Raw genomic sequence first — 15151 nt, 5'->3', positions numbered from 1 at the left:
GGGGCAGCCACAGCTTCTCTGTGCCAGTGCCTCAGCACCCTCACAGTAAAGAACTTCTTCCTTATCTCCAACCTGAACTTCCCCTGTTTCAGTTTGAACCCATCACCCCTTGGTCTATCACTACAGTCCCTGATGAAAAGTCTCTCCCCAGCAGCCTTGTAGCCCCCTTCAGACACTGGAAGCTGCTCTGAGGTCTCCATGCAGCCTTCTGAGTCATGTTCATGTTGCACATTCTCTTCTGTGCATGCTGCATTTTACTGGCTGTGGGATTTGCATCAGTATTTTCCCTTCTGTACCTCACAAGAAAGTTTTCATCGATAATACAGTGAAATCTCAGCTTGGGAATTAGAGAACACAGGAATCCTTTCCATGATAGTAGTGCTGCATATAAGGTATAAATAATTTATGGTGTGGACATTTGTTCCGTAGTGTGCAAGTGTCAGTTCCATTTATATGTGGCATTACAACTTGCATTATACACATTACAGAACAAAGTTAATCAGTTTTACATGCAGAGTTTGCTATTGTTTTGAAGTTTGTGGAAAGGAATTGTATAAATACTCACGAAAGAGCTATGATAAGCTGTAAATTATTCAATACCTTTCCAGGGTGTCATTTAATGTTTAATCACATGTACGCAGCCTGACATACCTTTTAAACCCATAGAGATTTGCTGTGCATAATCAAAACGCTGCTGTCATATTTGTAATACCATAACACAGAGTGTTTAAGATCATATGACAGTCCTTGTAAAAATATTTAGATTAGTAAAGGGGGAGAAGTCTTGGAATGGTTCTTACATTAAAAGCTTCCTATAGTGTTAATAAAGCAGTAACTGCCTCTCATGTGATTTGTTTGGGGGTTTTTTAGTCATCTAAATTTAAAGAGCTGTATATTCACAGCGTTCAGAGCTCAGATCTCAGCCCTTCTCCTGCACTCATCCAGATACTGGAAGTTACACTGATTGTCAGTAGGTTGTACATAAAAAGCTACCAGAGTAAAATGAATCTCCTCTTTATAGGCAGCTTTTGTTTGATGCTGTACAGTTTATGACCTGCCAAGGATGAGCTAGCGAAGGGGAGATACAGGGGTTTGAACCTGCTTCAAATCACATGGCTGTAGTTAGAGTTTAGGAAGGTTAAATAACAGTGAACAAGTCACCCAGAGAAGCTGTGGCTGCCCCATCCCTGGCAGTGCTCAAGGCCAGATTGGACACAGGGGCTTGGAACAAGCTGCTCCAGTGGAAGGTGTCCCTGCCCATGGCAGGGGTTGGAACTGGATGAGCTTTAAGGTCCCTTCCAACACAAACCAGTCTGGGGTTCTATGACTTGAGGGCAAGATCACCCCAAATTCTGTCACTTCATTTCCTATGGCAAACAGTTCAGTTTGAGGAGCAGTCAGGATTCAGCTTTGCCAATGGTAACCTCAATTACATTGCAAAAGACGGATAGGAAATCACTGTTTATGGGAAGTCTTTTTCCCCCATCCTCACGTTTGCTTTTACATAGCACTCTGACCTTCTTGCTATAAAAAGACCCTTTGCATGAGGTGGCAAAGGGCTGAACTATCTTGTGGTGCTTTTTGGTTTGTTTTAAATCAAAATCAGTACTACTACAATTACCTCTTCCTACCAAGAAGAAAGATTAGCACTAAAGGTCAGACGGAAACCTTCCATTGACTGTCCCTGCCTCTTCACTGTACATTTACTTCAAGGATGTTTGTGCTTCTTAACTGGATTAAACCAAATATCCTTCTTCCATTTTATTTTGTTCTCTGGCAATGAAGATAATTCCATCCAACATCAGAAGATTCCAAATGCATCTAAATTGTGGTGGAAAAATGTTCAGCGTTACGGTTTTTGGAGCTTCTTGCTTATTTGTCTGTAATGCTTTGTTCAGGAAATAAGTATTCTGAAGTCTGCTCTGGTTTGTGTCATGTTGGGTAATGCTGTCTTACTTCTTTGAGTTAAGCAGGATTTAGCACTCCAGAAGAATTTGAGTGTAATTCCATGCAATTGCTTTAGAATAACCATAGTCTTCCCAGTGCCATCTGAAGGTGTTCCTCATTACTGAAGTCCAGCAACAGTGCTGCTCTTGGGTTTTCTTATGGTAGAATAAACTGTTAAATGTTCCTTAAGTGTTTGCTTGTATGATACCTGTGCATGTGAGGTGATCCCAGATGACAAGTGAAATACAAACAAAATCCCAAGGCTTTCTTAATTTCATTTTAAATTTCACTTAAGGCAGTAAAGGAAGTGGATTTGTTTGCTTCAGGTTGCATGTGTTAGACTCACTTTTTGATGAAAAGCTTCCTCTTCACTTGTAGTAGTATTACTGTTTTAATGATTGGATGCTTTCAAGGGCATTGGTGAGGGGGCAAATGGGAAAGAGCCTTCATCCCTTCATCTTCACCTCTGTACTGGTAGGTGAACCAGGGGTAGCAGGATGTGGGACTCTTAAATCTGAGATAGCATCAACTCTCATCATTTTTTGTAGTACAGAGCCTTAAACAGCAGTCACAGGTGTCTCTAAAGATGGTGTGTGCCCAAAGCACCATTCTGTTTGCTGGTCGTCTTTGTCCCATGGATATCCCAAGATGTTCAAATAACACGCATGTGTTAGAGCTCTCTGTGTTGCCCAAGGGGTAGACACCTTCTGTTAGGTTTGGAGACAAAGCAGGTCCTTGTAACCAGGTGACATTCATGCTTTGGCTCTGACAGGTAGCAGGTGCCATGTCCCAATCCTTAGCAGTCCCCTGCTATAAGTTTCAATAGCTGCAATACGAATGCTTGGCACTGGCACAAAGCCCAGACCACCTGCAGAATGATTCAGTGAGTTAAGCTGGTCTAACAGCTCTGTACCTCTTTTCCTCCACAGTGTGACTTCTCCCCTCTTTTGCTTCCAGTTATCCAGTCCTTTTCCCTTTCTTCTTTGAGCCTTAACGCTCATCTGATCCTTCAGCAAGCTGATTCAGTTCATTACACTCACACAAGGCTCTTCCTTTGTCTGCCCTTTTTGTTCCCATTTTCTCCTTTCTCATCATTTAACTGTTGATGTGAACTGAATCGGAACTTGCTGGAACTGACCTGTGTGCTTGGGACTGGTGAGGTAATTTCTTTAAGTGCCTTTCAGAAGGTTGTTGTATGGATGGAGCTCCTGTATGGGATGTACAGCAGGTTGGGTGAGCCTCTGTGGGTGGTGGTCAGCGGAGAGGCCACTTGGTGTAGGTGGGAGATGAAGAACCTGTAACCAGGGCAAGCAAGTGTACCAGGTGTTCTTTAAGCAGTCCAAGGAAGTCTCCAGATCAGTGATTTCAGGTCTTACTGGGCTTTAATGACCCTGACATTGGAAAGGAAGCACAGCGGGATGCATACTCCAGCATGTTCCTGGGTCTCTTGGAACAATTCTTTGCATAGGTATAAAGAAGACCTACAAAGGTGATGCTCACCTGAATCCAGTTCTTGCAGTGTGAACCTGGGCTGTAGTGACCATGAAATAGTGGGGTCTCAGCTCCAGGGGGAATGAGAAGGGACTGTGTCAAGGTTTAACTGCAGCAAAGTACAGATCCCAGGTCTCCAGAGGACTTTCAGTGGGGATCCCACAGGCAGCAGCTCTCAGTAGGTGGATAATCCTCTGGCTTTAACAGCTAAGTGTGTGTGACTGCTCACGTGGTCTGGTGCAGATGCAGAGCAGTAAGTGCCACAGTGGCCTTCCAGTCTTAGTTCTCTCAACCATAAGGGGTCATAAGCTGAGATGTTTGCTCAGAAGGCAGACCTGGCCTGTGAGAAAGGGACTTGTCATCCTCATCGCCTGCCTGCATTTCGAAGACAGGGGATTTAGAGGAAATGAAAATCAAGCCCATCCTCGAGTTGACCTTTGGAAGTCAGCTTCTTCATTCCCATAGGCATAGGCAGAGCTTAGGTTATTAATGGGTAATGAAGATCACTCTCAGTGACTCTCAGCCGACAGCCAAACTGCTTGGCCTTACCTCATTTCTCAGGAGATCCTGTTGCAGAAAGCAGTGCTTCTTGTGGCTCCTCAGTTAAGAAGACAAGTCCCTGTAAAGGAGGAGGAGTGCTTTCCCATGTTTTCTTTATTCCCAAGAGGAAAGGCATTCGACATCCTAGGATCATAGAATCATTTAGGTTGGAAAAGATCCTTAAGACCAGGTCCTGCTATTAGCCCAGCACTTTCAAGTCCACCACTAAACCATGTCTGTCCCTCAGCACATCTGCATGTCTTAAATACCTCCTGGGACGGTGACTCCACCACTGCCCTGGGCAGCCTGTTCCAATGCTGGACAGCCCTTCTGGGGAAGAAAATTTTCCTAACATCCAATCTAAACCTGCCCTGGTGCAGCTTGAGGCCATTTCCTCTTGTCCCATCCCTTGTTCCTTGGGAGCAGAGCCCAGCCCCTCCTGGCTCCGTCCTCCTGTCAGGCAGTTGTAGGGAGCGATCAGGTCCCCCCTGAGCCTTCTCTTCTCCAGACTGAACCCCCCAGGTCCCTCAGCCGTTCCCCATCCCACTTGTGCTCCAGGCCCTGCACCAGCTCCATTGCCCTTCTCTGGCCCTGCTCCAGAACCTCAATGTCTCTCCTGCAGTGAGTGGCCCAGAACTGAACACAGGATTCAAGTATCCTGGACTAGATCAGGGTGACTGAGGCAGTTTTTGTGCTCTATGTAAGATCATCCAGTTGCAACCCCCCGTCATGGGCAGGGACACCTTCCACTAGAGCAGGTTGCTCCAAGCCCCTGTGTCCAACCTGGCCTTGAACACTGCCAGGGATGGGGCAGCCACAGCTTCTCTGGGCACCCTGTGCCAGCGCCTCAGCACCCTCACAGTAACAAATTTCCTTCTTATGTCCAATCCCAATCTCCATCCAGGTGTTCTCTGCCTCTCTCGTACCTCCTACAGTCTGAAGGCTTTAGTTTAAGAGCATGTTTTCTGTGCACGTGAAGAATGAATGTGCAGTTTTCTTGATGAAATAAGCTTGCCATACATGGAATAATGTCCCCTGCTTTGTACACAGTGTGTGTATGTCTGTGTTTGCAGTTTATAAATTCCCTTTTTCCAATGATTTCTATTGAGGCAGTATATTTCCAATGGTTTCAGAGCAGAGGATACCGCAGCTCCTGTTGCAGTGGAATCCTAAGCAGCAGTAACTCCTAGTAACTTCCCATCAAATCCCCATGTAAGTCTTTGATTACAGGCAGCCAAACCGCTTGCTGAAGGCCTGCTGAAACCAACAGATTGAAATGTTGCAATATTTGTTCTTACCATCCTGAGGAGATTGTTAAATAGACGTATTTTTGGGAAGGGCTGTAAAGAGTTTGATGCTTCCGATGCGCTGTACTGGCACACCCAAAGGGGTGAGGACATTTGTTATCAGTGCTTCATAGCAGGAATGTGTTAAGAGGAGGAAGCGTGCAGTGTGTGTCAAACTTTGTGGGCTGTTACCATGGGATAAGCAATAGTAATAAGTGTAAGGATTGGAAGCAGAAGTTGAGGGTTTGAGAAGCACTAGAAGTTTGGAAGAGGTCATGGATCAAGGCCAGTTCTGAATCTCCTTCACTCTGTGGTGTACTGTTACCTTGGAAAAATAGCACTGTCACATCAAAAACTTCTTCATTCGGCCTTTGCATACATCTTGATGATGAATAAGGAAGTAGGAGACCTTCCTACAGAGAAATTCTTTCTGGAACAATTCGGAGGTGAATATTACAACGCTTGGTCTGAGAAGGAGCAGGGTCATGTTGTCACCAACATAAGAGGGCTACAGAGATGCTGCATCGGCTGGAGCAGCTCTGCTCTGGAGCCAGGCTGAGAGAGCTGGGCTGGGGCAGCCTGGAGAAGAGAAGGCTCCTGAAGGGGAGACCTGAGAGCAGCTCCAGTGCCTAAAGGGGCTGCAGGAAACCTGGAGAGGGGCTTGGGACAAGGGCCTGTAGGGACAGGCCAAGGGGAATGGCTTTAACCTGCCCAAGGGGAGACTGAGATGAGCTCTTAGGCAGGAGCTCTTCCCTGTGAGGGTGCTGAGGCGCTGGCACAGGGTGCCCAGAGAAGCTGTGGCTGCCCCATCCCTGGCAGTGTTCAAGACCAGGTTGGATACAGGGGCTTGGAGCAACCTGCTCTAGTGGAAGGTGTCCCTGCCTGTGCAGGGGGTCGGAGCTGGATGAGCTTCAAGGTCCCTTCCAACACAAACCAGTCTGGGATTCTGTGTTCCTTGAGTAAGCCCTGGTTTTGTCTGTAGGATGTGGCTCCTGGTGAGTAACACTGATTGCTGCTCTTACTTGCAGCTGCAGGATCTGTGTTTTTAAGTACCATGCTTGTCATAACCAAAGAGAAAAGCTATTGTATGGGGTCACATCAGTGGTTATGGCAACTTATCTGCTGTCACTGCCTAATTGAGGTCTCTCTTCCCATGGGTCTGGACCTGGTTGTTGTCTGCTCCAAGACTTGATTCTTCAGTCCTCACTGAACCTGTGAGAAGGTGATGACAGAGGTCCTTTGCAGGCATCTTTATGAAACGTCACATACTACATTCCAGTTGAGTTCTCCGAGTAGTCAAAAGAGGGATTTTCCCTTTAGTTTTCTGGCTTTGTTTTGATTTGATCCTCATTTTTATGGGTGTTTGAAGAAGTGCTTTAAGTGTGAGAGAATCTCAGTTATTCTTTTCATCTCCTCTGTTTAATTCTCTTTTTCTTGCTTTCCAGATATGAATTGAGAATTCGGTACTTGCCAAAAGGATTTCTAAACCAGTTCACTGAGGACAAACCAACTCTAAATTTTTTCTATCAGCAGGTATGTTCAGTTCTGCTATTCCTGAATTTGGTGGGGTTTGGGATGATTTTGCTGGGTTTGGCAAGTTCTGGATTTGCTTATGCAGATAACTGCAGGGACAGAGTAGATTCAGGGTTGCATACATGAAGCAGAAAGAGCAGGAAGCCCATGGCATCCTTCTTCAGAAGTGATGAGGAATGTTTCCCAAAGCTAAGCTAATTCTGCAGTTGTCTTCTTTACTCAGATAAAAGTTACTGTTGTTCATCTGGTTTCTTACAGTTATTTCATACTTTATTATTGCCAGCATGAAGAAGTGGGCAGTTTCACTAGAATTCATTGAATTACAGTGAAAACAAGTGAAAACATGTTATTTTCCACTCTTTAGGTTACTTTCATGCTTTGAGTATCTGTTACTGTTTAGTAACACTACATAATAGTAAAAGTTTCTGTATATTAAGGACCTAAATCATACTTTTGTTCACTTAAATACTTCAAATCTGCTTTTAGACTGGGAAGCTCAAAGTACAGCTTCATGCAGGTATCTTTTAGAGGAGTCTGCACTAGGATGGTTGTAGTACCCCATAAAAATAGACTTCAAGAATCCATTCATCTGTGAAAATTCCAACCTATTACTTACTTCCTGTTTGTTAGGTGTGTCTTTTCTGCTCTATGTGATATGGTGTTGATGTTCTTATGCTGCAGTGTTGTTAAGAAACAGTTTGTGTTACTAATGGAGACAAATTGAACCAGATGGGTTTTTTTTTTGTCATCGTTTTAAGCAAAACTCACTATATGGAGGATTAATCTGGATTATTTAAGGGAGTCATTTTCTCGAGTATTGTCATGGTAGAGATGGAATAAGGTAGGAATGCAAAGCAGGGGAGTGTTGTCAGCTTAAATGGCAAAGCTCAAGAGCTACACCAGGAAAGCTTTAGAGTTCGGGTTTGAAATAGGATTTAGTTGCTATTTTTGTAATACCTGATGCATTTTGTTGTGTCAAAGGAACAACAAATGACATGGTGATAATGCTATTCAGATCCCAAAGGCTTCCACCAAGGAAAACTATCCCCATGGTTCCTTTTTGTTGTGTCTCTGCCTCATTCAAAAATACCCTGATCTTGGATTGCTTGTTTGGGGTGAATAAACTGTGAATAAACCATGATTCTTGAGCAACATCTGCTAAAATTAGGCTGTAACTGGAGCTGGTCCAAAGTGTGGCACCCTTCTGCCGTTGTGAACAGACACGTTTGCAGACGAGGAACCAGTATTTCTGATGAAAGGGGAAAGCACAATCCTCCCCTCTGCTGAGGACTTCATCTGAAAGCAGAATATATCCACTAACGTGCTCATAGTCGTTTCTTTAATGTCTTCCAGCCCTTACTGTGCACAAACACACCTGCTTGAGGTAAATGACTTGATTTCTTGAATGTGTGATGAAGACTTTGTATTGATGTATGATGGAGTTGACTTCTGGGGAGACAGTTGCTGTGCAGTGATTCTCTGGATGTAGCATCTTAGTTTAACTGATCTGGGTGATACACTCTTTCAACCTAAAAATGCCTGGATTTTGGCAGCTTTTTAGTACTGCCAGGGGTTCTTGCAGAAACCACAAAATCCTGTTCGCTTTCACTTTAGCAGCAAGGGACTTTCTTCACACTGGCTTTAAACATAGATTTTATAGTGATAGAAGAAGGGGGAATGGCTTTGTGCTGAAGGAGGGGAGATTTAAGTTAGGTATTAGGCACAAGTTCTTCCCTGTGAGGGTGCTGAGGCACTGGCACAGGGTGCCCAGAGAAGCTGTGGCTGCCCCATCCCTGGCAGTGTTCAAGGCCAGGTTGGACACAGGGGCTTGGAGCAAGCTGCTCTAGTGGAAGGGGTCCCTGCCCGTGGCAGGGGTTGGAACTCGATGAGTTTTAAGGTCCCTTCCAACCCATCCCAGTCTGGGGTTCTATGGTTTGTGTTTCCCATGATACAAAAGTGGATGATGGCTTACAGAATGATTTCCTGCACTCCATCATTACTCAGTAGCTGGGAGGCTTCCTGCAGCGTCCTCTCATTTGTGCCTCAGAGAACTACTTTTTTAAGCAAAGAATTTAAATTGCCAGAGGGATGTTTTGTAACATTTTGGGAGACATTTTTACTAAATTGGGGGAATGATTAGAAATAGATCCAAATCGCTCACAATAGCAGGAAGGTTTAGAAGGTGCTCAGGAACTGACATGCAAAGACGAGAGCTCCGAGTATGTGACGATGCCCTGAATCCTGCTTCTGTTACACAAGGAAAATCAGAGGTTCTTGTCTCCTTGCACACCATTTTTGTTTCGCTTCCCCTTTCTCCTCCGCCTTATCCTGAAGTATTTCTAAATGCAGTTCTTCAAAAGTCACTGGTCTTTGTGCTGGGAAGTATTTGGGTCTCCATTGTCATGGAAATGAGGCACACGCATTTCCAGAGCTGTTGCTCTTTGTCTGTGACTGTTTTGCTCCAGAAGTCTCACTTGGCCTCTTGAATACATCAGGAAAATGACTTTTCTCTGGTGCAGTGTTAAGGCAACACCACTGACTCAAGAGAAGGTGGCAGGAAATGAATTTGAGCTGTCACACTGCATTATAAGGCAGAGCGACAACAGGGGGGGATGTGGAAAACCAGGGAAAGACGATTTTTCCCACTGTCTCATTGTCATTCCAGCAACATTTTAACATCCTCTTTTGCTACCCACAGCTCTCAGCCACATCGTGTTGTACAGAGGCAAGAAGAGCCGAATGTATGTGGGGGTTGGAACTGGATGATCTTAAGGTCCTTTCCAACCCTAACTATTCTATGATTCTATGATCATACATGCACACATGGGTATCACAAGCTTTCTGCATGGAAATAACCACGTTAGAGATAATGAACATGGGACCTAGTTATAGAACTCTGACAGAATAGCATTCTGTAATCAAATTGGTATTTGTAGGTGTAAGTAAAAGTCGAATACATTGCTGTGTCACGTATTATAAGAGAGAAAATAGGAGATTTAGAGGACCAGATGCTGCCCATGGCTAAGTCTTTCGAGATGAGGCTGAGAACCTATTTCTAACTTGATAACATCTAAACACATGTCGTCTGGCTTATTAAAAATGTATAGCATCAGATTAAAAGTTCATGAGGAGTAAAAGAAGTCTGGTGACCTCTGTCACCCTGAATGGTCTGTGGGGTTTAGAAAATGAGATTGTTTTATTGAATGTGAGCTGCAGAGCAGCGGTGGTGTTGGAAAAGAAGCCAGGTTTGAGTAAGAGACTAAATCCTCAAGTGATCTTCGTCTTCCAGAAGAGCACAGAACGTTTGTAAAGATAACAAAGTGGTACCTTAATCACTGTCAACACACGTGGTTTACTCATACAATTAACCCAAACCACAGTTACCAGGCTGTTAAACTGAAAACTGGCAGGTTTCTCACTTCGCATGCATGACTACTCCCATTCACGCCACCGAGTGCATCACCCCGGATAAACTGGTGCAAGCATCTCAGTCTTCTCAGCTTGGGCTTAATATGTGAAATCTTGTATTACATTTTCCCCTTGCTCTTCACTATTTTAGGGATGCTATGAGTTGGTCTTGGTTTAGATGGTCTTGATTTTCAAGACTCCTGAACAAGTGAAGAACCTGTGAGCAGGACTGCAGGTGCAGCCGTTTGTCATCGGTGGCCGTCGTTCTGCCATCTGCAGTGGGCGTAAGCTGGTCTAATTGGAAGTATAAAAGCAGGGCACTTAATGAGGCTTTTCGGAAGAGTGCCCCTGGTTTGCAATCTGCACAGCAAAGGATTTAGTGTGTGTGAGTGAACCACACAACTTGTGTGTAACATCAGGGTTAGTTGTGCTAATACTGGTACTGTATGGTTCGTTAAAGCAGAGAATCACAGAATCCAGGTTAGAAGGGACCTCAAGGATCATCTGGGCCAACCTTTCTAGGCAGATTGCATGGCCCAGTACCCTGTCCAGCTGAGTGTTGAAAGTGTCCAGCACTTCCCTGAGGAGATGATTCCAATGGCTGATTGTCCTCATTGGGAAAACTTTCCCTCTTGTGTCCAGTTGGAATCTCCCCAGGAATAACTTGGGCCCATCACCCATCATGTTTTCCATGTGGCTCCTTGTAAAAAGGGACCCTCCACATTCTTTGTAGCCACCCTTTAAATACTGGAACATGGTGATGAGGTCTCACCTGAGTTTTCCCAGGGCTGAACAGCCTTTCCTCATATGCATCTTGTGTTTCAGGCTGTGCTGCAGCTTTGAGATGGGGTAGAGAGGCTGACACTTAGGCTATTCCTTTTGACTGGAGGAGATGTGTGTTCAAGACGTCATTTTACATTCCCATTGAGAGCTCTGATCAACAGCCTAATGCTAGAACTGTGTCTTACCTTTTACTGCTCTGTTTGGAAGGTGTCAAAGGCAGTAGGTGACTCTGAGGTGTCTTCCATTCAATGGAGCATTTACGTGGTGATGCAGCACTGTCTTTATTATTCCCTTGGGCCCAAGTGCGTACAATTTCAGCCAAATCAGGCAGATTGGATCCCACCCAGTGCTGGGAGGTTCAGGTATTCACAAATCAGGAATCCCCAGATTTATGGCTGCCTGCACAGTTGGCAGATGCTCACTGCACGGGTTTTATGTCCCAGCTTTCAGCTGTGTCCTGATGTATTGTATGGCCAAATCTGAACCAAAGTGAACTCTAATCCCCTCCCCAAATCCTTAACTGTGAAGTACACAGGATCCCTGAGTTAAAAACACTGAGTTAATGTTTATCAGTAACCTTTTACGTTTGTCCTTGTGGACTGTTTTGTGCATCTAAAAAGAATGCAGATCTGTGTCTTCTCCATGAATTTTGTCCGTTTCTGAAGAAAAGAGGAAACAAGCATAGAGGTACAATAGGAGAATTAAAGAACCAGAGTTTTCGGGTAATGAAAATCAGACTTCATGTTTCTCTTGTAATTTGGGGGAGGATTTCCAGTTGCTTTCAATAAGCATTTGTGAAATCAGTGAGGGTGTCTTCCTTTCCCTGTGTTCCATTGATATGGCTTTTGGGAGGTGGAAATAAAGGCAACAGGCTTCTCTCTTTTGCCTTAATGGCTGAGTGAGGAAGAAAAGCCATATCTCACATCAAGATAGAGCTTTGAAAAACACTCATATAATGAGAATCAGACGTAAGCTACTTGAATTGCCTTCCTTTTATTGTGGGACAAGAGCCCGCACACATTTATCCTTCAATAACACGTTAGCCTCCAGTAATTGGAGATGGTTTATCCCTTGATGAAAAGGGAGTAAGCATCTGTATAGGGGGTGGAGAGGGGGAACCCAGCTCTTGGGCATCAGCTGTTCCATTGTCACTGCCCTTGTGCTTCAAACAGGAACTCTTTAAGTAATTTTGGGGGGTTTATTGGATACCAAAGAGCAAGAAAAGGGTGTTTTTATCAGTGTGAAATTCTTCTTTACGCTGCCTTATTTAGACTGCAATGTGGAGCTGTCCTGGACGTGTGCATATATATATGTGTGTATATATATATATATATATATACACATATACACACAGACATACATATATATACACATACATAATAAAGGAGAACATAGGATTGAACAGTGTTTTGGATTTGCTATTTAAAACAAGTCAAAGTTTGTGTAATACACAACAGAAAGAATTGCACCCAGAGAGAGGATGGTCTCAAAGTCAGGGCAGATCAATAATGCTCCACACAAACTGAGGTGAATTCTGTGCCACAGGGATTCTGTGTTTCACCAGACAGGTTCATTTTCATAAGAACACTGTTTTTAGAAGGAAAAGAGGAAAAAAGTAATCCTGGTTTTCATTTAAAATAGGAGAAGTAACAAGAAAATGCTCTAAGGAAAGAGAACTTGTTTCTGTGGACACATGGCACTTTTCTGCTCTGTCTCAGTGATGTCTGTAAAGATAGTGTCAGCACTTTAGAAGCATTTTCTGATACGAAAATTCTCTTTTATATTGTGGCAGATAAATGCATTTATTTTTACAACACCGTCCCCAACACGTGGGAGATTTTAAGTCCAGGCAATTACGGTAGTAACTTAATGAGTAACGTTTTCTGAGGCTTTGGTGTATGAGATATAATTTGAAGTCAGGCTGGGAATTAGGCTCTTCAACCTAATTAAATAACAGCACCTCTTCTACCCTAATAAAACTAGGAGACCTAAAGCGAATGACTTTGGCAGGAAGAGCTTTGAAGGGAATCGAGGACACAGGGAGAGCAGTTGGCATCCTTCCTGATAGCGGCAGCCTGTTGCACACGGAAAGTGAACCAAGGAAGAGTTCATGATTGACTCAAACTGTGTCCTGCAGGGAAGCGGTAACGCCTGTAGGAGTTGCAGCTGCTTATAAAGATATCTACATATGTATTTAAAAAGTGATCAATTTATAAATCAAGGTGAAGATCACCTGCTCCTCAGAGCTTGCAGGAGTTAATAGAAGTGAGATATCCTTTATGGAGTTTGGTTTCTTGCTGAAATCACACCACCTCAGAAAGTACTCATTGTTCAGCTACAGGATTTACACTCTCAAAACCACGCTGACATTCTTGTTGTTGATCTTGCTGCTTGTGTAATTGTGCAGCTCCAAGTGTTCTGTGTCAAATGCCTGCTTTCTGCTAGCAGTGCTGTATGATAGGAGTGTAAAGCATACTCCTGTTCCTGAATACCCCTGAAACAGCCAAGCTCAGGCCAAAGCAAAAGCTGCCTGCTTTGATTTAGAACTTCCACCTGTCAACTGGGGTAGTGAGAATAGTGCGTGTGGGCTTTCTTGCAGTCATCTATGAACTCATCTTCATTCAACTTGTGAAATGTAAAATGCTCAGGACAGGTTTCCATGCACGGATGCATGGATACGGCTTTGTTAATAATCTTGAACAAAATGTCATTCTAATCACTATGTTAGGTTGTAAATCACATGCATCAGGCCTAAAATAAAGTAGGCTCACGTTGGTGCTTGGCCTCATTTGTCCTGGAAAAGCAAAACTGTGTCGGAGAGGAGAAGTATAAAATTAGCAGTTAGTAAGGCACGCTTAGTAGGTTGAGTATTCTATGGCTCCCAAGAGTATAGTCCTACTTTAGGGAAGATCTGAGAGGCAGCAGTGTCTATTGCAGTGACATCTGGAGATCAGCCCACTCGGACAGAAGGGATCATTTTTAGTCATTCTGTCCCTAACAATGCCTCGTCAGAAGTTGATTTCCCCCCACCCCATCCCTAATGCCCTTATTATTAACAGAGGAGCTTCCAAAATTAGTTAGAGATGTCAAAGATCACCTCTAGATAATACAGAGACTGTGACCTTGGATGATGAAGGGGAGGAGCAGCTGAGGGCAGATGGCAAATGAATGTTATCGTGATACTGAATCTGTGCTTTTAACTCAGCTACAAGAGGCCCAAGCCTTAATTTTCCCTAATGTAGACTTATCTTCTACAATAAGTCTAACATTATCAGATGGGTAAATAGGGGAGGGAACACAAACCTGTTTCCCTCCTGTGTATGTTTAAAAAAGCCACCATTATGATCATTAAGGTGGCTCCTAAAAATATTGATGACATTAGAAGCATGCTTTGGGCTTTTGTGCATATGGTACTTCGTTCAAAGCAGATGAGGCACAGATCTGAGGGTTAATTTTGTATAGGATTTGTGAAGCTGTAATGGCGTGGGTTGGAACCCTGTTCTTTCAGGCTGATTATTCTGATTCTTTAATGGAGAAAACTCGGTGTCCTACAGGAACTTGCTGTTGGTAAACAAGGGTGAGCTCTGCTCTGAAGAGATAGAGCAGCTGTCTCCTTTTGGAGTTTGGTGATACAGATATAAGCTGTTATATTGGGTGACCTATGAAAGGTGTCCCTGCTCATAACAGGGGGCTTGGAACTCAATGATCTTTACGGTCCTTTCCAAACCATTCCATGACTGTTCCTCATTAAGTGGATGATGTGTCTGTCCCAGGGTACACTACAGTGTTTCTGTGGTGCATTTAATGCTACAAGAACAATTACAGCAGAAACCACAGAATATTTGAGATGATGATGTCTGTAGGGTACCACACAAGAGCTGTGCCATGGATTGTGATGAACTTCATGTGGTACCTGCTCCTGGTGTGGAGCAAAGGAGGAGAATTTTCACAGGGAGAAGAATCCGCCACTGGAATAATCACGGCAGGGAAGTGGTGATTCCCAACACTGGGCAATTAAGATTGAGCTGCACAGGGTGCTGGGACATCTAATCTAGGTCACGCATTGCCTAAAACGTTGGCCCAAATGAACCTTGAGTTCCCTTCCAACTTGGGATTCTGTGAACCAAATGCAGTCTGAACTGCAGAGTACCCTGAACACAGAG

At 44.0% G+C, this 15151-nt stretch overlaps 1 protein-coding gene across 5 annotated transcripts in view; it reads left to right on the top strand.

Moving 5' to 3' along the window:
* The window catches only part of PTK2 (protein tyrosine kinase 2), a 202758-nt gene that overhangs the window by 95295 nt on the left and 92312 nt on the right, over positions 1 to 15151 (top strand). For all 5 annotated transcript variants that reach the window (XR_010610301.1, XM_065669026.1, XM_065669025.1 and 2 more), the window contains one exon: positions 6710 to 6797. Coding sequence is in view for 4 of the 5 variants with exons in the window: in XM_065669026.1 (XP_065525098.1) it covers positions 6710 to 6797 (88 nt within the window). In the remaining variant the exon portion in view is untranslated. The remainder of the gene's footprint in view (positions 1 to 6709; positions 6798 to 15151) is intronic.

This window comes from Lathamus discolor, chromosome 2 (assembly GCF_037157495.1).
Source record: "Lathamus discolor isolate bLatDis1 chromosome 2, bLatDis1.hap1, whole genome shotgun sequence".
Classification (NCBI taxonomy): Eukaryota; Metazoa; Chordata; class Aves; order Psittaciformes; family Psittacidae; genus Lathamus; species Lathamus discolor.
Note: the sequence above shows the minus strand (reverse complement) of the source record. Positions and strands in the feature narration are given on the sequence as shown.